The sequence below is a fragment of the Photinus pyralis genome, unplaced genomic scaffold (genome assembly GCF_008802855.1).
Source record: "Photinus pyralis isolate 1611_PpyrPB1 unplaced genomic scaffold, Ppyr1.3 Ppyr1.4_LG4, whole genome shotgun sequence".
Taxonomy (NCBI): Eukaryota; Metazoa; Arthropoda; class Insecta; order Coleoptera; family Lampyridae; genus Photinus; species Photinus pyralis.
The window spans coordinates 47076773-47103073 of NW_022170511.1; the positions used below are offsets into that span (position 1 = coordinate 47076773).

The 26301-nt window shown below is 35.1% G+C and overlaps 1 protein-coding gene across 1 annotated transcript; it reads left to right on the plus strand.

Annotated features, from left to right (window-relative positions):
• Window positions 1–8210: 8210 nt before the first annotated feature.
• LOC116169256 (beta-1,4-glucuronyltransferase 1-like) lies at window positions 8211–25782 on the plus strand. Its single transcript, XM_031485297.1, has 3 exons — window positions 8211–9477; window positions 14352–14477; window positions 25371–25782. Exons 1-3 carry the CDS (start codon window positions 8467–8469, stop codon window positions 25578–25580), a joined length of 1347 nt encoding a protein of 448 aa, XP_031341157.1. The 5' UTR covers window positions 8211–8466; the 3' UTR covers window positions 25581–25782.
• The last annotated feature ends 519 nt before the right edge of the window (window positions 25783–26301 follow it).

Below are 26301 nucleotides of genomic sequence, written 5' to 3' on the forward strand. Positions count from 1 at the left end.
AACAAAAATTCAATTCCTAACAGAACAAACTTGCATACTTCAAACCGTTTATGTTCAGCCATAGTGTAATAATAGAACTTACTATACACTATGGTTCAGCGTACAAACCACAAAATTAACACTTGTACAAAATTCTTAAGGTTGGCCGTTCCGGAAAGAATTGATTTGGTCAATAAATCGAATTTATGTGTAAATTGTTTAAGTCGTAGGCCTCAGTTAAATGGTTGCTATTTCGGTCATTGCAAAAAATGCACGGTGAAGTATTTTAGACGTTCATCAGAAGCAAAATCTACTACACATGCGCAACAGTCTTCGGTTACTTTCAAATGTGTGCTTTCATCAACAGATTGGAACTAATAGATACAAATGAAATTGTCACGACTGCAAAGCACTTTTAGACCCAGTCTAACTTCATTAATTCAGATTTTAGTCAAAGACTTGGATTACCACTTAACCCCATTAATATTACAATTTCAGGGGCTTTTAAGGTGGAATCCAGAATTCATTCCATTTGTAAAACTCAAAATTGCTCAAAAAATACTTAATTTACCTCTTACCTCTTGACCATAGTTGTTACGGAAATATGTGATGTTGTTCCTGAATATCCTGTAGATCTACGGTCTCTTTCAATGCCTACATGTCATAAATTGGCAGATCCTCAATTTCATAATACAAACCAGTTGATATAGTGATAGGTTCGAATTTATTTTGGGAATCATTATGTATAGATCAAATCCGTCTCAAACCTTCAGGTCCGTTTCTTCATAAGACTATGTATGGATGGATAGTGGGTGAACCACTTATAAAAAGTGCTTCTTCGAATAGTTGAAACTCTTCTCAAATTCATATACAAAATTTAACTATACAAAGTCAGCTTTCTCGCGTCTGTGAAATAGAGGAGTGTGCTGATTTAGTTTATTCTCCAGAGGCCACATGATGGTGTATTAAAGGCACAAAACGCATAATTCTCTCCAGCATTATTTTCGATATATTTAATTTTATTGTTACATTTTATTTTTATTTTTTGTTGTTGAAAACGAATAAACATTATTATTATTTCACAAATATTTGGTTTAATAGTATCATTTAATGGCATTTTTCATTGGACAGACTACAATTGTGCCAGGTGGGATAAACATGACATCATCTTCACTAAAACCATATGTTGCTAACAGAATCTCTGAAGTTAGGAGCAAAACCGTACCAGAAAATTGGCCTCATGTGAATTCGACACCAAACCCTGCAGATCTATTGTCGCGTGGTTAATATAAGTTACATAGGCTATTTAATAATGGAGAACTTTCAGAGGCACTGAATAATCTTCGAAAAATGTTGCATGATCACTAAAGTATACATACTTTACAGAGCGTGTAGTAATTTCCAAGGTAATTTCTCATATACAGACGTTCAGTGTACTGTACAGTACCAAAATATTGCGATTCTTGTTAAATTTTAGAGACTCGTTTTCTCTATTTACAACACCATCAGAAAGCTGAGAAAAAATCATAATTTTTCGGTTTTATTGGCCATAATTTTGTTATTTGTAGAGCTACAAGAAACTTTAAAAGGGAAAATTAATATGCATAAAATTTTGCACAACTTTACCCATTTGTACTGTTACGGTTTACGAGATCCCCATGGTGAAAATGAAAAAAAGCACACCCTGTATAAGAATGTTTTTTTTATTTCTGTAAGACAAACATTTTGGGGACAAATTTGCGCCCCCTAAAATCTGCTGCCCTAGGCTCCAGCATACTCAGCCTGCTGGTTAATCCGCCACTGACAAAAGGGTAGTATTAATTATTGTCTTTCGCCTTTTCTATATGTGTTGGTGGTAGACTCAAACTTTCTCCGTGGTCATACGGAAAACCACACCGTATGTTGCTTTCTGGATCTCGCTTCTTCACGATGTATCAGAAATACATTCAATTTCAGGCCGAAGCATTGCTACATAATTGCATTACATGTTTTAAGGCAAAACCTTCCTTTGAAACTCTGTGATTGGAAATCTGCCAAACGAACGGTTTCTCAATTTTCTACTTCGTATCAAAATTACAAAATATATCCTTGCGTCTTAAGCTAGGTTAATACCTAAGCAATCAAAGATTAAAGAGGTGTATGTCATTCGAGTTTTAAATAAAGGGCCAATCGCGGATAAATTAACTTGTCACTTTGGATGCAAATATTGCGTGTTATAACAATTTCCACAGCCGAATTTCATGCATTTGTAACGGAAAAGTTATATAACTTGCAAATCATATCTACTTTCTATCAAAATATACTTCCTTCAATCTTGGTGGTGAATTACTTGCCTTTCCTATTATATCGAATGTCATAAAACCCATATAAGGTACACAATAAACTGCAAAGAACTTATTTGCAGCAAAATTACAACCTAAGTATGCGTAGACCGGAACGTCAGAGAGGTTACACTGAAAATTAGAATGCAGAGTGCAGGAAGAAAAAAAATCCCGCAAATCGGGCTTGAGCTTCATGAGATATGTGTACATCAAAATCTGCATTACAAAATGACATTTGCATTACTTTGTCGCCAGAAGTCAATTTTACAAAGAAAATGATTTAGATGAATGTTGCTAGCGAGTCTTGTGGGTAAGCTCTCCATTATTTCTGAGTTATTATAATCGTTTACGAATTAATTTAAGTGGTAAAAAAGTTGATTAGGTCATCAGTTTATAATGATATTCGATTCATTGATGACTGGATCAAGATAATGTCTTTAATCCGTTTTCAATTAAACACGAGAGCCCCCATCCTGCAAAATGCATAATAAAACAGTACCAAATTCTTCTTAAAAGTGTTCTAGTAAGCACCAGGCTATACAATAAAGAACCCGGCCAACGTAAAATTAAGATTTATTAAATTATGATGAAAACCAAAAAAGTTATTTCAAAAGACCCTTCATTTTATGATTCGGTTTCACGTTTAGCAACACTGTATCAATTTCTCCAAGGCATCTGTAAGAAAATTAAGATTCTCTAAAAATTAGAGGGCATCTAGCATACCTACATTTAAAGCTATTTATGTGAAAAAATGTAGGACAATTTCCAATAATGTAGTTCAAAATTGGAGAACGGACAGATGAACGATTAATAAAGGAGTAGTTATTTTTCCTAAATTTGATTTGTAAGTGACTGCTTTGAAATTAAACAGCATTGAAATATTATTCGTTTTTAAAGCTGTAATAAAATGGTAGTTCTGAATAAAACACCCAGGTGTTATTGGACCTTTAAAAAAGTGATTCAACTGTAAGGACAAGAATGTCCAATTTATGTAGAATTATTGTTAAATGTAAATTTTAGTTGACTTACGATTGGTTTTCGTGATGTGAATGTGATCTTATGGCTATTGGAAAATGGGGTCGATAATCCTTCTCAAATTGGAATCTGCGGAAGGGGCGATATCTTCAGCAAAAATGCTAGTACAAACCAAGTTCGCGTGCTCCTTTTAACAAACGTATCGCAAGTTAGGGAGAAGTTAGAGAATGAAAATTCATTGGTTTACAACTAATAAAAACCACAAAGAAAATTCTCCTTTACTATTTTATTTTAAACGCACGACACTGGCATGCCATTAATGTCAACACGTTTACTCTCAGAATTTAAATGATATCGAACGTGACGTCAGTGCATTTGAGAGTTCTCTTCTGATAGAAAATTGTACTTCTGATATAGACGATATATTTGGAATTCTAAACTAGATATTTATACCCTTAGGGAGAACTCGATGCGGTATGCATATAAGTACTTCTTGTGTATACCAAGATAATTGACACAGGTGGCTCGGCTTACTTTAATACGTCAGCTTAAGCTTCTTTTAAAAGAGAAAATTAGATGTCTATTATATCTTCCGCATGAAAAGAAACTTTTTTAAAAATTTAAGCGATGGAATTGATTTTCTATTAGGGTAAATAATTGGAAAGTCAATATTTTGACTTGTGCGAGCTAAGCACGTAAAACAGTCTGTAAGTAATTTACACTTTCTCACGTTATATCAAGTGTGACACAAAATTCCTTGAATTATTACTTTTCCATTTGTTTAATACAGGGTTTTCATTCCAAAACGAACCACCGACTTATAATTATGGCATATAATTGCGATAAAAATACGCCCAGTAAATCTATGCTTTAATGCAAGGTTTACCTTCGTTTAGCATTTACCCCCGTATCACTAGCTACCCCCACCTTAAAATTGTAATATGTACTCCTTTATCGAGTGCTACATCATTTTAAAGACCATAAAATTCCCTTTACAAAATACCCTCAAAATCAAATCGGGATTGTGGCTATGAATTAATCGAGGTGCTCCGCCAACTTTCTGTAAATTTTACAATTCCAATGGTAATAGACCAATAGTCGGGTGCTGTTTTGCGAAAATCCAAATTCAAGAAGCATTTCATGTAACAATTGAGTTAAAACCGTTATCCCCTAATCCGACCCCGTTGAATCCGAAAATGCCGTCTGCTAACTAGAAATTCCGGCCGGAAGTAAGTGAGATGGGGTCCAAAATAGAGTGTTTTTTCGGCTTTTGGTTATCTGTATGCGTTTAAATGCTCAAAAACATTTTGAACAGGTATTTAGGATATTTATTTAGGAGATTAAATTGACATTAATATTTTCTTTATTCATCATGCTCACCCGTCTGATTTATGTTCTCAATTTAAAATGGAATTAAGTCGATTAATACTCCCCCATTAATATTCGAGCAATAAGCTTGGTGATTGTTTCAAATTCTACCCAATCAGACGATTTTTTAAGTGACAATTCAACTCATGTATAAAAAATCGCATAAGCCGCAGCTCAATTGTCACTTTGACAGCGGCGAAAGTTACCTGCAACTTTTCCAGGGACAAATGCACTAGTGGTTTTTTCACTTATTCATTTTCGGACCAATTATCGCATTATCCTTTCCCATATGACTAGTTTGACGTCTGTCAATAATTGATTAATTTGGTGAATTTCTTGTTCGTTAAATTGTCCTGCCGAATTACACTCGAGGTTTGTATTTAAACTGAGTAAATTTGGGTTGTTGCAATTCAAATCTGTTTCCTTTTAGCAATTGAACTCGAAAAACTGTCAACCTAAAAATGCTCCACCTGCGGTGTCGCATTTTTATTAGTTGACAGTTTTTCTCGTCTAATTGCTAGGCAACAGATTTTCATTACCTAAACAACCCAAATTTACTCGGTAAAATACAAACCTCTTGTGCAATTATATGTGATTAAAAGCTAGGTAGCTTTTTATCAGCGATAAAAATGCTTGCAGGAATGCGTAAAATATACTGGTTGTGAAATTTACTGCTTTGTATTAATCTGTCTAAAATACACTCGATCTTGGATTTAAATCAGGATAATTTTATTTTTAATTCACTCAAATTTTGTTGCCTCCTGGAAAAATCTCTCGATCAAAAGCAAAAGATAAAATCGCTCCAGCTAAAGCTGTCGCTTTTAATCTCTAGTTTTTTCCGTTGCAACAAAACTTTCGTGTAGAAATAAAATTGTCCGATTAAAAATTAAGCTCTTGTGTATTTACCCCCGAAAAATATAGCGCGCTGTTGCTAAAAAAAGGTTTGTCAATTATTATTTTTAGTTAGTTACGAATTGCTTTTCAATTAGGATATTAATTTTCGATATATAATTCTCTGTACTTGTGCGTTATGACATTGAATAACGAATTTCACTCAACGGTTTTAGTTTGACTCCATATTGTAGAGTTCAATGAAATGAATATAAAATATGGTATAACAATATTATTATTGTTATTATTATGCCGTTATTCGTGTGGGTATACACTTACAGTTGTCATTAAAAAATGTTACAAACCAAATACAAAAGGTACTTTTAGAAACTGACTAATAAAAGATAATAACATAGTCAAATTTTACGTATTTATATATAGCGTAATCGTGTACGTTAAATTGATTTTCAGCCAATGATAAGTTACGCTTGGCATAACAAATTGCTTCGAGAATGAGTATGCAGGATATAGAAATTGAACAACTGGGCACATGTCTTATTAAACCATTTTTCATTTTTTTAAAGAAATTGCATACTTTTACTACTTATAAAAAAATAAGAACTCCTCAAGAAGGGCGATATTTTAGAGAAATATTTCAAGTAATGACAATAATGATAACCAAGGTTTTAAATTATACATGTCAGCTGACTAAATGTAACAGCTTATTGGCAAAATGTTAGTGTTTTTTGCCCAAAGACTTAACCCCAGTTGCACCAACAAATTTAAGCCTTGATGCTTAAAGTTAAGTCAAACTTAAAATCTATGGCAACGATTATTAAGATAAGATTACGTTATGCCTAACTTTAAGGGATAATTAATTTTGACGGTACAATTGCAATAGAATAGGTGGATCAGTTTGGCACAGCAGCGCTGGTTTCTGTTGCCGAACGACACTTGAAAAAAGTCCGTAAAGAAGTTCTGAAATACCTATGGGGAAATATCTGAAATCTTTCTAAATAACCCCTAAGACAATCCTCGTACATTATACGCGCTATAGATGCAAAAAAATCTTCGATTGCATAATGGGAAAAGGTAAGGGTGACCAACCAAATTTGAAATTATGGTCTTGACGGACTGACAGACATTACGATCTCATAACGTAAAAGTAACGATACAGAAAAAGATGTAGCAAAAATAAAGGGTTCGCTGTGTTTACATGTATCATAGAGAGCAACTATACTTTTTCATACCCCGACCCATTTAACTTTGTCCACCAAACTTTACTGTCGTTTGCCACTTTTGCATTTTTATTGAATGTTACGTCTATAAATTCAAAAGTTGTCCAATGGACTAGACATTTTAAAAATTGCGAGTGTAGTTTTAGTAAATGAGAAGTGGGCGATGATAGAAGCGAATGTACTCGTAAGATCAGCATTCAAGTAACTGAACAGTGAACAAGTTTTGCTCTATTGTTCAAAATAAAATAGATACGGCTAACACTAGATTAGTGACCAAAGGTTCTAGTTGACCTAAAGTATTGAAAAAAAACTGGCGTATCACCGAAAAACGTAAAATATCAATTTCGTTTTCATTTTCCCTAGCTTTTATGGGCACTTTTTTTCGGAAAATCTGAATCTCTGAGATACAGGCTACTACTTTCTTATTTCTTATGGGCGCCACATATGATTTTTACGGAATGAGAGAATAAAAAACGAAAAATAATGAGTCACACTCTATACCTTTACATAAATTTACAAGAAAAGTTTCAAAATCAAAAGTTTTACATTCACTTCTCAACAAAAAAATCCACGGGTAACTAGATCTTGCTGAATCAACATGGCTATGATGGCGATGCATTCAAAAGAATTTCTTTTTTTGTCTTCTATCTCATTTCGTAAAAGTTCAATATGGTGTCCATAAGAAAAAAGAAAGTAGTTGCCTCTAACTTCTACGTCTAGCGTGCTGTCAAAATTCTTATAACATTCAGATTCTTCGCGAAAAAGTGTTCCAAAGATGCTAACGGGAACCATCCATCTCCGACCGTTTAATCTTGGGAAAATGAAAACCAGCGAGATTTGCCATTTTCAGTTTTTCGGTGATATTTCAGTTATTTTTTAAAAATTTCAAAAGCGTTTTTTTAGTCACAAAAAGGGACACTTTGCCCCCATTTAACCTACACTGTCTCTCTTACCGCTGCGAAGATACCAATGGCGAGTCACGCATTTGAACCACCCTGTACAAATTTCAGTCAAAACTGCAATTAGCCACTAATTGCAATTCATGTAAATAGCCGAAATTAACATTGGCTTTTGTGATTATTATGATCGTACACTGCTGAGTAAGTTCGAGGTTGTTTGCTTTGATTGGCGTAGATTTTTATTTATGCAATTGGCCCTTTCCATTAAAGTGGCAGCTTTTATCGATAACTTAAGTTAACTTCAATAATGTTGATATAGGTATCAAACGTTCCTGCAGTGTTAAATGACCGAAGGTTAATACGTTTAACCCCTCCTTATACATGTACAAAACCACTAAACACGTGAATATTGCTCGCAGGGTGGATATTGTAACCCTTACCTCTCTCATCGGTGTTTGCAGAACAACTTTTATTGGCTCTTACCAGTCGTGCTCCACTAATATATATTAATTAACAGCAAATCGATAGAGTCCATGCGGATTGTTAATTTGAAATGAAACAAATGAAAGTATTGATCAAATAATGCGGCCATCTCGCACCAGACCGGCGTAAAAGGCGCATTTTGCCTGACTTAGTATATAACCGCTAGATTGCGCAATATACCGAACATGCTCTTGTTTTGAATGTAAATATTGTGAATAATGTCGATAAGTGGCCTAATTACTGGGATGTCTGTATTTTGGTGCTGTAGGTTAGTGATGGTGGCAATAATGGTCCAGGTTTAGCGCGCGAGAAATGTGAAAGGGAAACTGGAAACGTTTCAGGTTATAAGATGGTCGAAAGTGTAGTGAAAGGATGCGATGTATGAGCAGGACTATTTACGGTAAAATTAAGCGACTGTTTTTGTTGTATGTAACGATTGGCGTCCTTATTGTGATAATAATCTTTTTTCTAAACCGTCGGCCGTTTTTATTCAGTTTTAGTTCGGTAAATAACGCTAAATTGTACAAATATCGCAAATCCTATCCTGGAAGCTACCTAGAGGACTACAAGCCCAACAATGAAAGTTACTGCAATTTTATGTACAACTTACCCGACGAATTTTCCTACGAAGAAGAGCATCTGGAGTACGGTCCAGAGCTGGGTGTTAATGGCTCATACAAAGTCTTGTACAACGTCATTAGAGCTAAACAGAACTTGAGCGATGTTGCGGCAGTGACCTATGTCACTCACATAACACCTGACTTTGTGAGTTATATTACTGAAGTCGTTCGATATTGGGAGGGTCCTGTTAGTATTGCCGCTTTCGTGCCAGATTCTGACGCAGATATTTTAACGAAACAGCTAATCCAATTATGCCAATGCCTACCGTCGATGTCGAAGGTTTCGGTGCACTACGTATTTCCCAAACTCTATGCGCCTTACGTTGGAAAATTCCTGAACGCTGCGAGTCCGACGGACCTATGCGTCATTACTGACACAAGCAATTTAATAACGTTCCGAAATAGAAAAGGGCTGATCTACCCCGTTAATGTCTCGAGGAATGTCGCTCGAAATGCTGCAACAACGACACTCGTTCTGGTATCTGACGTCGAACTTATACCCAGCAAGCATCTCGCATCGAGATTTCTGGAGATGATCCTAAAGTTTGCGAAAATGAGTAATTTCCACTTCAGGCACCACGTCTTTGTGATTCCCGTGTTCGAAGTCGATAATTACGAGAGCGTTCCTAGAAGCAAGAAGGATTTAATTCAGCTTGTTAGACGAGAGAAGGCTGTGTACTTTCATCGACATATCTGCTCCCACTGTCAGAAGTTTCCTGGTTTGGAACAATGGCTTTCGCAGGATTCTGGAAAAGCAGTTAAGGTACTTATCTGTACACTTCCGATGCACGTCATTCGCTTTAATATATGCGAAACCATATCTCTCCATCTAATTATTAATTAACACCATATCGCTGGTTTGAACTAATAATCTACATTCAGATTTGCTATTAAGGGAACTAAATCTAAATATTCTCAAAGTGTGACGTGCATTGGTAGTTGTCTTTTTTGTCGAAGAGCAATAATAAGTGTACCTAAATGAATTATACCGACTTCAATGGTAAAATAATACATTACTGTAAGAGCAAAGCATACAATAATTGTCACGACTGATATTTTAATCTAATGATAAGGGTTGAATATCAATAATTCAACACATCTTTTATTCTACACCTACAGTGTTACGTTGTTGCCACTGCAATGTCTAGATAAATTCCAAAAATTTGGGCTTGGTCTAATATTACAAATGTCAAATATATTTCACTTAAAAGTTGTTGCTTGAACATCATTTTATTATAGTATATTTATACCAAGGGATTAAAATGTGTGTTTTAATTCCGAGGGTGCAGTTTGTAGCCCAATATGTAGTTGCAGCACGAAAGAAGGGGGGGGGGTTGAACCTTCCCTCTTGACATAAAATTTGAGTTTATTTATGAAATCCTTTGGCAAAATAATTAACTTTCATTTCTGATTTCATGGTTAACAGACAATAAATCTTCCAAGTGATATTAACACAAATATATTGATAAAACAAAATATCAATCCACAATCTACTTCGCTTATAATTTTTTCCTTGTTTTTGTCTGGATTTGATCTACTCCTAATTTATTTTTACATTTTCCTATTAGAAGCTCCTATTTTAATATAATAAATTCGAATCCATTTAAGTACATGGACAATAAATAAACCAGTACGGAATTTTTATGGAAATTGCTTCAAAAAGATTTATATCCCTGTTAAATAAATACAATTCACATAATTGCTGATTTTTTTTAAATAAACGTTTAATGAAAATAATAGAATAAGAACAAATTACCTACATATAAGAACGGGGTTTTAAAACATAATAAATTTCATCAAAAGAATTACAAAAAAAAGGTAAAGTTCCTAAAATACATTCGGCATTGCCTTTTTGAATTTCTATACTTATTCGTTGGTAAATAAAGTGGGATGAGCGGGACTGTTTTTTGTTTTTTGTTTTTTGCCTGAGTCTTTTACCAATTGCCGCTGTCATCATTTTGCTGATTGTTTTTATACGCAATCTCTACAAATTGGCGCAGAGTAATCACCCCAAATTCTAATTAGGTACTAGGTATCTTACATAGCCAGGAAAATTTCGCCACTTTATATTCTTCTTTAGTAATAGAAATCACTGTAATGCTGTCAAATGCTTCCTAATAACTCAAATCAGTAATGTTCGAAAAGAAAAGCTTCGTTTTTCATAGCTTTCTGCGCGAATATATCCTACTTTAACGAAAAACGTCTAACCGCGATTATAATTGTTTTTTTTCTTAAATTAAACTGTCACCTGCTAAGGTAATTATTACATGAAATATAATATATACCTAATGAGTTAGTAAGTCTGAGTTAATTAACTTTTTTTTATCGTACGCACACACACCGAAAAAGTGTTTATAAATAGTCTCGTTTAAACATAATATTTCTGAGCTGAGTCTCATAATTTATTCGCGCTTTTCCGAAACCTGGGTTCTAACTTAAAATTCAAGCGGTATGGCCGAATCCCAAATTAGAATATGAATTTTACTAAATATTTTACACACCCTTTCCTTCAGAGTGAGCAACAATGATTGAAGCGTGCGTCATCACCGCTTGTTCCTATTAATATCAAAACTACCTTCTTTGTATGGAGTTGTATACGAAAATGACGTTCTGCGCTGTCACAGTGACGTGCGTCTATTCGTATTTCGTATCTTGTATCAAATCAGCATATGCTATGAGCGGCACATTGCCAATTTAGCTGAAGCGGCACGCTTCAATCTTTGTTGCTCACTCTGTACATACTCGTACTGTTTGTTTGTTTAATTAATGTTATATTGACTTGTTCCATACAAATGTTATTTGGCGAAGGAATTAAATAAAAATGAATGAATGTATATTAATTTTATTCGCGATCACCGACAATGATATATCTCGCGCACTTTCACAAAAAAGAAACTAAGTATGTTTTTACCAGTGGGGTTAAAGCTTCCCTAACTCAAAATTGATATATGCTTCACTTCTTGGCATCTATTATATCGGGGTCTCAACCTTAATCTCGAAATAAAATTTTTACTCGGAATTCTACGGTGAATATCTCCGTTCAGTACCGAGTCAACAGAAAATCTCCCGGCATGAGCCCCCCCCCCCCTCGTTAATTTGTTATTAATTAAAGAAAGCCTACAAAATGATTTCTTATTAACAAAATCGGACATGGTTAATTGGTTTGATTACATAATTCCAGCCCTACGCATTAAACAAGAGCCAGGGTAATCAATTATTTTCAATCATTAAGAAGAAGAATCATGACCAACGCATTCATTATACATTGCAGTTTCCACGATGCTGTATACCGAATTCGCAGTTGTAATGAAATACCCCGAATTAAGATAACTGAATATGATCCGAATTCTGGACATCTAGGCTACAGACATTCGGAATCCATTAATAAAACAATGCTCTACAAAAATTAAACGATGCATTCCACCGTTGTTTTAGTTTAGGCGCCCTCCTTTCGCCACCTGTCTCATAGTAAAGAGTTAGGGGCGAGGTTAGGGTTTCTGAGATGCATAACTGTTTTCATATAACATAAAAATTCAAATATTGAGGAGTCATGCAAAATAATCACATTTGGCACATATGCAAAAGAAGATATGGAAAAAATACCACTGCAAACAAATTCAATAAATACATTACGCCCCACATCCCTCCCCCCCCCCCCCCCGGCCCATAGTACACAACAATCATAGTAACTGAATTTTAAAGTCACCTTCCTGTGCATTGTTAAAATATAAAATACCTGTAAAAACTCTAACCACGAACACAACATCTCATAGATACTCTAAATTATATAAACACCCAGTATATTTATCTCAAATGAATGTCACCCACACATATGGAAAGTTCCATTCTTACGCTGTTACGAATCAGAAACTACAATATGCCCCAAATTGTATTAAATACACTGTAGGTACAAATCTTCAACCTTCTCCTACCAAGTAATACAATCCATTCGGTAGTCAACATATGCCAGCTACGGGAAAATGCCAAAACATTAATTCAATTGCACAACTTGCAATCCCTAATAACGTACTTGAATTTAGGTGAGCTCCAAAATTACTATAATGAAAACGTCTCGTACGCGCAAACTACAGCATATAATAAATCTACTCCTGTAAATACGGCCCTTACCCTAACTAGTCATATTTACGCAATTATTGCGCAATTTTAAAACAAAGGGTCTGCTAATTCAAATTTATAAACGCACACATCCTCTTAAATCAACAAGCAAGTAAAACAGAACAATTACATCCTATGCTAATTACTGTAATTATAAAAGAAAAAATAAACGATACATTTCCCTATATTTGCGAATCAAACACATACACACTGCATGCCACAATTATTCTACTGCCTCAGCGAAAAACTTCGCCACGTTCTTTTTCTCGCTAGAGCTGAAAAGTATGACGCGGATTGCCTTACGAACCTTCGCCTTTGTGCAATTTGAATTGCTAATACTCGCGGTAAAACATTTCCGCTAAATACAGGGCGTTAACCTCTAACCCCCTAGTATGCTTAGCCCCCAAATTTGAATGTAGCGAATATTCTACAAATCCCGATTGACATCGAGGCGCCATGAATGTGATGCGCCTGTGTTATGTTATCAATTGTAAGTGATAAATAATAATTACTGTTAAAAATTTATTGTTAGTTAATTGTTAATAAATAATACACTCGTGTCAAGCGTCGGGTTGTGAAATTATGTTTAAGTGGACAATTATTGAAAGTAGTGACCAAAAAAATGGAACAGCTTCTGCTGCAGTTAATGCAAGAAATGGAAACCGGTCAAGATAAAATCGAAGCTAGTCTACAATTGATGGAAGCTAAAATTGAAGCCGATCAAGATTATTCAAGACGCTACCAAGTTGGAATGGCCGCTGTAGTGTTCTACATGCAGGATGGTCACGAGAGAGCCTTTTTGGTTATGTTATCAAACCTGTTACTTGTTCACCAATGTCATTAGGGAAACTAAATACATTGTTTTAGTGCGCAGGAGTTAAATATTATGCTCATTTTTGCTTCACACGTTTATATTTCTGACTGTTTACATTATACATTACTGGTGAAATCTAATAAACATGTATATATTTTAGCATTAAAAGTATTGTTTTCAAGACACCGAATACCTACCTTAAATTTGGTTAGTATTTAGCTAAGAAGTGTCATTAATTACGTGTCAGATACCAAATATTAATCATGCTAAAAGTTGACTGATGCTGATAAAGGCCTTTTAGAATATTCACAACTTGCCTTAATTTATTATTCGCAATCACTGGTGGGTATGCAAATATGTGGGGTAAAGTGCAAATTAAATCTTCTATTGGAGACATATAATAGCTAATATGCATAAAATAATTACTAACTTCTAATGGCAGACAACGGAAATAGTCAATTTAGTAGACGGGGGAGGCTTGTAATTTATAAAATTATTATATTGCTTCCCAGTTGCATTGATGTTCTGGTTTACTATGAAATAGTGAATGCAAGTATCTGCTATCATGTAAAACATTACATGAATATTGATGAAGTCGAACATGGAGTTAATTTTTGAAACGCAATGAATTACGTATTTGTACTCTGCTTGCGAATTTTATTTACGCAGAAGAAAATGAAGAATTAAGCACACACTTTTGTTTTCAGATTTTCAGCGCAACGAAGAGAATCTACCCCTATCACAGATGGGAGCCCGTTTACATTGGAACTAAAGACGAGCCACTCTACAGTGAAACCCTCTCATGGGAAGGAAAACAAGATAAGATGACACAAGTAAGCTCATCTACTGCCATAGGCAAAAGTCTAGAGTCACCAATAAAATAAAATAACAAAATAAAGCTCGCAACTTAAAACAAGCAGTTGATACTGATTAAAAGCTTCTGTGTGATCGATACATCTTGGACTAGATTTTCTTGCTCCCAAATAACGTTGTTAAAATGAAATTATTAAACGAAAATCCCGGTAATGCTGCCATGAGCGGCCATAAAACTTCCATTTTATCTGGTTGTAAAAGTATACGTATAAGGTAAATATTTACTAACACAAACTCAAGGAGCAGACGAAACCGATTAGGGATTTTATGGACCACATAAAATATTTACCTACAATCTCTACTAAGATAACTTTCTATATGAATTTATTTTTATAGGTTTTTATCAGTACTTATTGAAACGTGAAAGGTTTTTAGAGATAAATGTTTCCATATAGATGGAAATGATGGGGCTGCTTAGTTTACAATTCAGTGGGTGGCGTCAGGGCCGCATTGTTGGAGAGTCCAGGAGTTGAGAGAGGAATATTTTACACTAACTGTAAAAAAAATTCTTTTGTATTCAATATTCCTTGAACTTGCTGAGCAAACAAAGATTTTTAAAGACAAATTTATTTCTTACCCACAAAGTTGGTATTTAGTTGCTTGTTTAGCTATCGGTAACGGCTAACAAAGCAAAACGTCTGTAAGATTAACGAGAAATAGAAGAAAGACTCTCTCAATAAAAGAATAGAATCGATCCGTTATCTCATTAGACGTCCTGCCAAATATATTGATAGGGTTATAATGTATTAAAAAAGATATTACTTGATTCGTATGAAGCACTTTATGTTGTGCAACAATAATCATTACATTGGTATATATGGAAATACATTATTTGGAATTATAAAAAATAAAATGCCGTATGCACCTCAGGCATTAATCTATATTTAACCATCGGGCGACCTATAATCCCTCGGGCTCAATCGCGTTCGATATAAATAAATCCATAAAGAGCGTCTAAAAAAGCGGCCGAGCACCTTGGATTTGTGCAAAGTTTCAACAGGATAGGTTCAAGCGTTTGGCAGAGACAGAGAAGAGAAGCGTAACCCCACGGGATCATTGTATTTGACCCATTTTCATTAGGCTTATTACTTGTGGCATATAGGTCAACTAGTTTACAGTTATCTTGTTCAAGGACAGACGGACACCATCGACTCCCCTATAAAGCTTGCATCGCTTTGCTCTGCCGATTAATAAATATCGCCTTAATGCCCTAAGATGGCGGGACTTCCAGTTAGATCGGGAGTCGACATCACTTTTATTATATTGTTGTTATTGAGTTTGTTATATTAAAAAATTAAGTTTCTGTTATTGTTGTAATTGGACGAATATATTTGAGCCTGGTGGTTTTAATAGTTTAAAGAAAATATAGAAAATACAAATTTAAATAATAAATCAATTTATTTGGATATGATTTTAGTTTGTTATAAGCGTTAATTTGTTGTTTTGGCTCAAAGAAATAGTTTTCACCACTATAAAATAAAAAGCACCCATCGGCATAGGGTGGATTTCAAGTGGAAGATATTGTTAAACAAATCGATGCGTATCTGAGGGTTGCAATATTGCACTGCCCGAGTTTTAAGACAAAGTAGCGATGAATTACGTAAATTACGTTTTATTAAAACGCTACAGCTAATTAAGTTGGATTGAAATGTTAAATTAATTGAAAATGTCAGCAAATTAATAATTTCGTAAAATTTAATCATAGTAGAAGGTGGTTTTGAGGGGTTTAGAATTGGAAATCAGATTTTAGTATATCAAAGAGCCATAATTCATATTGCTACTTAATTACGATCTGTTATAAGCTTTAATTGGTACTTTTATATGTTTTGGCGATAATATATATGGATGGTTTTAATCTCTTAAGGCCAGGGCCAATCTTTCCACTTCTCTATAAATTTATTTGGCAAATAAGTACTTTGACAACGATTGGATAACAATGGTATCCATGGAATTTATTCGGAGAATAAAGTTATTGAGAGGTGAAAAGACGGAGCCTAAAACTAATAAGCGGATATTGGAGTATGGTAGATTTTAAAATGAGTTTAGTTTAATTAGAAATGTTAATGCAAATCGATGCCTTGAAACTTGAAACTATTAAAAAAATTCGGAGGCGCCTTACATTTTTCCCGTCATATCCTGCACTACTATATATAGTAAATTGGTGATGGAAAGCACCAAAATTAGTACTATTTTCTAAAAACTGAGAGTACAAAATGTTTCGTTGGAGAATTTTTTAAGAGATGAATCCAAAATCGGTGTCCGACTTTTATTGCAAATTGAATGGATTCCTCCGACAGTTTGTTTCTTAGTGAATGGTCGCGTTAAATATTTTTTTGGAGGAATTTTTCCATTATGGTTTTTTTAGAAACAAGCTGTAAGGTAGGTACTACGTAGTTATGCGATGAAAGCTCGATAAACACCTTCGCTGAGTATTAAATTAAAATTATAATTAATAAGTTATAATCAAGTTAAAGCAGAAACCGTACGTCTGATTAGGTAAATTCCTCAAACATCTCCTACCCAACTTCAAATGCAGACAAAAAGTAACATTATAGTCTGCAGGTAGGCTTAATTCAAGTTAACAATAATTGATGTATAAATGTAACTAACGTAACTTTCTCTAAAGAAGTAATTAATTTACTCTCTCGTGATCCAAAAACTTGGTTTCTAATTAATTTGATTTGCCTTTATATTTACTTTTTGATATTGGGTTTTCTTTATATATTAGAGAGGAATTTGTACGGAACTCAAATTACTTACTTACACAAAGATTTGTATGAAAAGACAAAGCCATTTTTAGAGGTAGGTACGTAGTAAAGTTGTGCACCATGTACTTACAATCGTCTACTGATTGCACAAAGTCGGATAAATGTAATAGCCACAGTTTTAGTAACGCTTGAATTAGGCTTAAAATTAGTTTTTTCAATTACTTCCACTTCTTCCTTTCAATCTTACGTTACTGATATACTACAGAAACTTGAGACTGCCATTAATTCAAATTAGTCTAACAAAAGCTTTTCCACACCAAGAATTACGAGTATATAAAAAAGGAATCAAAAGGGATAGGATTCGTGTGGAGGATTATTCCCGCACTGAAACTTGTATTTCAAAAGCGCCGTCGGTTGTAAATAGTTCATTATCTTCAGTGAGGCATCATTTTTTTTCTGCACCCAGACCTTTAAAATTGGTAAATCATCATAGAAGATCGTTAAGGCATAAGTTAACTAATTTTTGGATGGGTTTTCATGGAAAATCCGATTTCTGTACTGCAAATCTGAGCGATTTCTAGTTGAGATAAATAAAATTTGCCAACCACTTTCTTTGCTCAAAATGTAGGTAAACATATTTCGACCCACAAACGAATTAATGTCAGTTCTCGACGGAAATAGCACTGTCAATAAATTTTTCTGCACTTAAGTTGTCACTAATGTTTACGTTGTTCAGACTGACATCATTATACTTATACCGCCATTCTACATGTGGGTCATCAGTTACATCTATTGTATACTTTGCAGCCTGTAGTGTCCTCGAAAAATAATTTGTGCTCTAGTTAAGTTTCGCGAAAGCGCTTTATATTTTCACAGAAAAAAAAGCGCTACACGGTTTCCGTTTTAGCAGATCTTTTTTTGACAGAAAGCTGAAGATATGTTTTATTTATACCATTGTCCGGCGTCCATTCAGTTACTCCCTCACAATACAGGAAGTTTATGTGAACGCGTCTGATTGCACAACACATATTGTTTTATACTTTTTGTATTCCTTAGCCTTCAATGTTTCTCGCAAATAAACACCCAACATAGTTCTTTATTATTACAATTTTCTGAAGATTATCATAGTAGGTAATTGTAAAATATTCTATTAATGGTCAATCAGAGGTATCTGGGAGGGAGAATTCACTTTCGTACATCTACTTCAAAGGCGTGAAACGTCTACATACAGTGTGTTTTTTTTAAAGATGGGCCATACGACAATGTAAAGGCGTTGAGTTAGTTAAAATGAGCCATAGGCCAAATTTATTCAAATGAGATGAAAACGTATAATATTACAATCGGTGCTCGAATTGTTTTCCACCGGCAACCAAACAATATCCGGTACTCGGCACTGAATACCTCGCATTATCACACAGCTACTGTGCCCACTCCTGTACAAATTGTACTACATGAACACCTTTTCGAGCGGCGGAATACATGTTGCTGCTTCGTTGATGCAGTTTGAAGAAATCAGATCGAGAACTGTCAGTGAAATAACTAAGCGCAAGGCCAAGATTTGAGAACAATTGGCGCAATGTAAATTTCCCTATGGCCCATTTTAAATAACTCAACGCCTTTACATTGCGTTATGCTAGATGTGTACTTTCTATAGCCCATCTTTAAAAAAAACACTCCGTATACTGTCTGGGAACTCTATAATGAGAATCTAAAGATCAATTTCCAGAATTGTCCCGCATAAGCCAATCATTCAGCGGAACTGGAGGTCATGGAATCAAATCTTCGCATGGCCATATCAAAGATGCCTACGAGGCAAAGCTGTCCTACAAAAGAAAGAAAAACCTCAAATCAAGGGCCCTGGTGGCACGAGGGAGTCACTCGGGCAGAGACTAGGAAGCTTTTTAATAAAACAAAAACACGGGGGAATGCAGTTCACACCGCACTACACTAAGGAAGGCAAAAGGAGACTCATGGAACAGGCACTTCGAGGAAATTGAACAAATTCCAGAAGATGGCAGACTTCAAAGAGTTTCATAGAAAGGAACAGAGGGTAGAACCAGTTCCTTGGAGAAAATTGAGGGGAGCAGAGATCGCAAAGTGGATCCAAATACCCCCGCTAAAATCACGCGGGCGAATCAATTATTCTGGACCCACTTCTCTGGGGGAACAGGGGAGATTGGGTTTTGACTCGGCAGATAGTGAACCTAACTGATATAAAAAAAAACTGTTTTTACATGGGCACTTTCGGTTGAAGCAGATAGGATAATTTAAATTAAAAACGTGAAAACCAAGTTGTTTGTAACTAGAAAGGCAGCACCATTCACCCTCTATAAAAAAATTTAAAAGGGGCTGCATTTTAACAATTAATAAACACTAATCGTTACTTGATATTAATCCGTGCGATTAGTTAACCAGGCTAGACCTGAGTTCTCACAAGAAACACCGACAATAATAATAATAATAATAGAGATTTATTGCCCAACAGAACAGACATTCCAATTACAGGACAATACATAATAGTTAACGCGCAATTATTTAGTGTAATAAGAAAAAAGAAAAAGAAAGAAACACAACAAAAAACTCAAAAATCTTAACATAACTAAACAACAACAAAATAATTAAATTCATATTTCAAAAAAAAAAAAAATTAATTGTAGACAAACTGCAAGTTACATTCTATGCATGAAAAATAAAGAGGGCAAGTGTAACGTGACAACAATTATAATCACAAACTTATGCAGGGTCATTCTTGATGAGCGTCAGTTGGAAAGATATGCGGAGAACCTTTGAAAATGAAACTAAACTGATAAGTCCCTTAACACGTTGAATTGAAGTAAAATATTTTCAAGATGGTGCCACTTGCGCAAATACCAGAAGTAGTCCTCAACTTCGTTATTTTAAATAGGGACCATCTATTTTTTCTACATTTTTGATTCTAGGTACGTCGAATTTGGAGTACAACGATACCCCATATTAACCCTTTGCTCCAAAATTCAAGTTTTTATGTCAAAAATTGAATTTGCAGGATTTATTTTAAAAATTTATTATTCGAAAACGGTAAGAGATATTGCAAAACAGTTTTCACGGCTTTATCAAGGAAAGATCGAATTTTCTTATGGGAAGCGTAACCGTCTAAAAAAGTGAGACTACGTTACGTCACTTTTTAAAAGCTCTAAACTTTAAAATTTTTAAATTTCCGTAACTCCATTTTTTCAAATGGCACCCTTCCCTTTTTCCGAGACCTTTAATTTGATACACAAATGTCAAGGGCTGCTTCAAACGGTTTCCGAGATATTCCATGTTTTGGTTTACTTCTTGTAGCAAATTGTTAAAGATATTAAGTCGTTTTTGCTTTTATTAAATTTTCGCTTTTTGAACAGTTTTGAACATTTATTTCCCGTCAATAATGGCTCGTTTAGGTTACACAAATGCAGTTTTTTTGAATTTATTAGTAATTACACGGTGAATGAAATCGAATAGCGGCCAGGACCTGCCGTCTTGCTTCCGAAAGATACCCTGACAAGGTGCGACCCCCGGGATACAATTCGCAAATTACTACAACATTATAGGAACGGTATGTTTCAAACAAAAATACAAAAAAGGAAGCCTGTTGAACTCTGAAGAACAAGAAATAACTGTACTGGCTTATTTTGCTGCAAATCCAACTACATATTCAAAGAGAAATTGACATATCAGACACGAGGGCACAAAGAATACTCAAAAAGCATAAATGGCACCCATATTTGTTTAAGAAAATGCATTGCCTTTACGATGGCGATCATGAATGCAGAATTCAATTTTCTGAGTGGATGTTAGTAAAACTTCAAGAACAAATTGGATTTTTAAGTGATGTGATTTGGTCTGATAGGGCAAGATTCACTAAAAATGGTATGTTGTGCAATCGTAATTCTCATTTTATAGAAATCCGAAAGTAACACCTGAAGTGTACCATCAAATAACATGGTCGTTTATTGATTTTTGTGCCACAAAAGGAAATCGAATATTGTATTTTACCAACAAGATGGGGTGCCAGGTCATAATGCTGGGGTAATTTTGTATTTGAAAGGATTGGAGAGAACCTTTAATGGTAACTGGATCGGGTATTTAGGTCCTTATGCATGGCCCGCGCGTTCACCCGATCTTACGCCCCTAGACTTTTTTCTTTGGGGAACTATCAAAGATATGGTTTATGCTACAGCACCAAGAACAAAAGCTGATATGGAGAGACGAGTTAGAGATGCATTCAATTCATTAACACCTTTTATTTTGAACGATTCGTGATTGTGTGGTTTTGTCTTCTCATATCACTCTTCATATTATGAAATTACAATAAAGGGTCAACTATGGGGTATCGTTGTACTCCAAATTCGACGTAGAATCCGAAAATGTAGAAAAAATAAGGCGTCCTTATTTAAAATAACAAAGCTGATGGATACTTCCGGTATTTGCGGAAGTGGTGGCCTCTTGAAAATATTTTAGTTCAATTCATCATGTGCCAAAACCCGTACGAGACTTATCACAGTTTAGTTTCGTTTTCAAAGGTTCTCAATATCTCTCGTCAATAATGACCATGTATAGTGGATGTTGGCAAACCCTTTTATGATAAATGTATGTATGATCCCTTATATAGGGATATATATAGGTGATCCTTTTTAGCACCGACAATCAAAGAAGGTTTGACGAGCTGATGTAAAAATGTCACCCTTGTAATAGATGTGTGCTAAGCAGGAAGCGATTTTTATTTGATTGATGGATACCATCTTTACAACATTTAAGGCGGAAATGCTAAATATAGGTAATATAAATATAAAAATGAAGACTTTATCAAAGTTGATGCCGTTGTAGCACCCATTGTCGGTGCTGCAAAAATTAAAACTATGTTCCGTTTGAGAAGAGAAGGGGAAATGCCTCGGAGTTGTGTTTGTGTTAATTAAATTAAACTTCAATCACAAAAAAACTAAGTGATTCCTTTGACCATTTGCTTATATTACCAAAATGTGCGAGGTTTATGGCGCTAAAACAAACGAACTTTTAAATAACGTGAACCTAAATTTGACTTTGATGTTATCTGTTCGACCGAAACGTTTGTAGGTAGTGATATCGGAGACTAGGAAATAACTCTTGGATTAAATTAAAAATTAATGCCAGTCAGTACTTCATCATTGTGAATGTTTATATACCGCCAAATACAGCACATATTTACGAAAAGCTCTTTCATGCATTGGAGAAGGTATTGTAACGGAGTCTCATGTCATTTCGGAGATTATATTCAAATCAATAAAGTTGTTAATATAAATAATTGCACTCTTGATCTTATTATTGTACCTAGAACGCTAACGTGTGACGTTATACAGGACATTCTCTCTTTAGTGAAGGTTGACAGCTATCACCCACACCTAATGTCTTGGTTGCAAGTTCCTAGCAAAGTTAAATCAATAAATTTCCGACGGAAAATAATACCACAGATTTAAATATACTAATTTAAATCTGTGATAATGCATAATACCGTCCTGCAATTTTAAAAAGGCTAGTTATTTTGGCCAACATCGACTGGGAAGTCCTTTATTCTTGTGTTGATGTCAATATTGCTTGTAAATATTTGTACGAGAATGTGTATTCCACCTTAGACCAATTTGTCCTAAACCGGAAACAAAAACCAATTAAAGTATCCTCCTTGATTTAATGGTGATATATTGCGCCAATTAAGTATTAAAGAAAGATCCAGAGCGCTATGCCTACATAAATGCGCAATATGGGTGTAAATCATAACCTCATTAATGGTGTCTCATCATATTTGACCAATAGAAAACATCAGATGTGTGGTTGTAAATGGGTACACCTCATTTGAATATGTGTCACCAAGCAGTGTTCCCCAAGGATCCAATTTGGGGCCACTTTTTACATGAAATGAACAACACTTGTTATGAATATAGACTTCAGAATTATTCTGTAGAGAGAGAGTGTGTGAAATTAAGGACTTGGGTGTCACTTAGACAAAAAATTGACTTATATTATACTCATATTATACAATTATGTATAGACAGTATTAAAGTCCTGGGTTATATAACTAGAAGTTGCAAATTGTTTAAATTTACTGATGTATTGCTGAAATTATATAGTGCCCAGAGTTGGACTGGGTCACTGGGTCACTGGGTCAACTGGGTCACCTGGGTCACTAAATTAAACTGGGTCACTGGGTCGCTGGGTCACGTCATACTCTTTTCAGGTAGACCCAGTTTGACCCAGTGACCCAGTTTGACCCAGTGACCCAGTTTGACCCAGTGACCCAGTTTGACCCAGTGACCCAACTTGACCCAGTGACCCAACTTGACCCAGTGACCCAGTTTGACCCAGTGACCCAGTTTGACCCAGCGACCCAATTTCACCCGGAGACCCAATTCGACCCAGTAACTAGTTTGATCGAATAACGCAGTTAAGTCAGTCCCCTCGGTTCAAGTGTACAGATTATGAAATAAATGAAATGCTGGTTTGTTGAAAATAATACTCGATTGCTTGACAACTGCCATTTCTGTGATGTTTGCTTTAATACTGCCGTAAAAAACTTTCCATGTCCCGAATTGTATTAGAATAATGTTATTTCTAAACAGTTCCCTCCTTCGTTTCTTTGCTTCAGGGCTTACCAGTTTGCTTACAGGTGTTCATTCACATTTAATTTTTTTCTACTAGTTAGCTTAATCCAAATAAATCTTTTCTCTAAATACTTTCATTGACTACTTGACTACAAACTATAAACAAATGCATTTGATTTTTTTAGGTATCAGTTCTCTTGAATGAAATTGGGCTACGTGCTTGTTGGCGAATATTATTGAGGAAGTTTTTTTTAAAATTAAAAGTTACTTGAAATTGTTTTGGATGATACCTAACAATAATTTAATTACTGGGCCACCGGGTCAAGACCGGTCACTGAGTAAAGCTGGGTCAAGATGGGTCACTGGGTCAAGCTGGGCTACAGGGTCAAACTGGGTCAAACTGGGTCACCGGGTCAAGCTGGGTCACCGGGTCAAGCTGGGTCACCAGGTCAAGCTGGGTCACCGGGTCAAGCTGGGTCACCGGGTCAAACTGGGTCAAGCTGGGTCACCGGGTCAAGCTGGGTCACCGGGTCAACTGGGTCACCGGGTCACTGGGTCAGTAAACTAACTGGGTCACCGGGTCACTGGGTCACTGTATGCTTGACCCATTAATAAATAAATAAATTCCCATCCGAAGCAAACAAAAAACCACATTTCTATTTTCCTGGTCTAAAAAACGGTAAGCGGCCAATGTGCAAATGAATTTCATTTCAACGATGCTTATTTTGATAGCATCTACTAGTACTGATATTTGAAAGGAATCAAAAATTTGGAGAAACGTTGCAACCTTTTATTTTAAAATCATGAACGAACTTATTATTGATCCGTTACCGAATTGACAAAAAGTGTTGAATGCCGAATCTGCAATTTGTATATTATAGTGTTACAAACGCAATTAGAAAAGATTAGCACATTCAAGTCGACATTACAACTTTTAGGGCTTTGCTTGCCATCTCGCATTTAAATTTGGAAAGATGTAAATTCTTAGATTGCTCCGCGACGTTAGTTGCATTCCCTTATCTACTTATTCAGGCAAATTTAGGACAACTCCGTTAGAAATTAAACGTTTCCGCTGGGAGAGAATTCGCACGTTGTCGTTTAAATGAAACTCTTTGTATGGTTCTTTGATCAAAAGTCAAATTACCGACTAATTTTGTAATATTTGATGTTATTACCCGTTATTTCAACTGATTTTAATTTATACGGTTTCGGGCAGAAACTTCCATACTATATCTCTGACTTTTTAATAAGAACGAAGGAGAATTAACTTGTGGTATAAGTTTATAAAAAACAAATAATCCTTACAAGGGAATTTATCTTCTTTCACGCAGGATGTATGCCTCTGCTTGTATAACGTTCAAAGTCACAGCACAAAACTTTTTAATCCGATATACTTTGCAAGTCTCTTCTCAGAGCGTTTTGCAAAGTTCATTTAGAAGTTGCCTAATTTGATGAACTAAATGGAATAGATTCGTTTCAAGTCGTTTATGGAACGGTAGTGGGAATGATGGTAGCTGCGGTTCGAACGTTTTAATAACATTAGCACTTGTTTCAGATGCTGGAGATGTGCCTTATGGGTTATCGTTTTCTGATACTGGACGGCGCGTTCTTGGTCCATTGGCCCGGAATTAAAAGGAAATCTCCGCAATCGAAAAGCGTAAGCAAGTGGAGATATCCGCATCAATTATGGAACTCAAGACAATACACTGCAATTGTTAAAAGGTTATCAAAAAAGTATCCTAAGAATCCTAAATGTAAAATGTAACAAATTTGTATAACTTTATACTGTAACGGGTAATTGTTATGTTAAGTAATGTTACTGTTGTTGATTATTATATTTGGCAATAATTCTGGAAGGTAAGATGTAGTGATATCATAAGTGTGTATCGTCGTTATTATCAAGCTAAAGATATGTTATAATTTTTGATAGATATATTTAGCACTTATTAATAAAGTACATTTACGGACTTGTATAAGTTTCTTATTCATTTTTACATACAGGACTTCCCTTGGAAAAGGAACCACAGATTGTAACATGTAATTTTGATAAAAAATTAAAAAAAGCAATAAGACGTCCATTTAGATAGATAGGGGGAAGTTTAATGAAAGGTTTTTCACTCTGCACCCTCAGCTACCCGACCTTAAAAGTTTAATATGCGTCAACATCACCAATGCAAAATTAATGATTTTGATTGCAAAAAATTTATTACATTCAAAAGTGTTTCTTTGTAATTTGTCTGCATTCTGTGCCTTAATTCTTGAAATATTGTCAGGTCGAGTCTTGTACACTACCGTTTTCAATCAAGCAGTCAAGTCGGAAGATTGTGGTAGCAATTATGGCACCCCTCCGCCAATCCGTTTACCAGGACACTACCTAACAGTCAGAGTACTGACGAAGCCCCAACTTGTTGGAAGTGCAAATTTTCCTCGGCTAGCAGCATGTTCCCATTGTAGTCCACTTGAGCCTCCAAAGATTGTGTGATCAG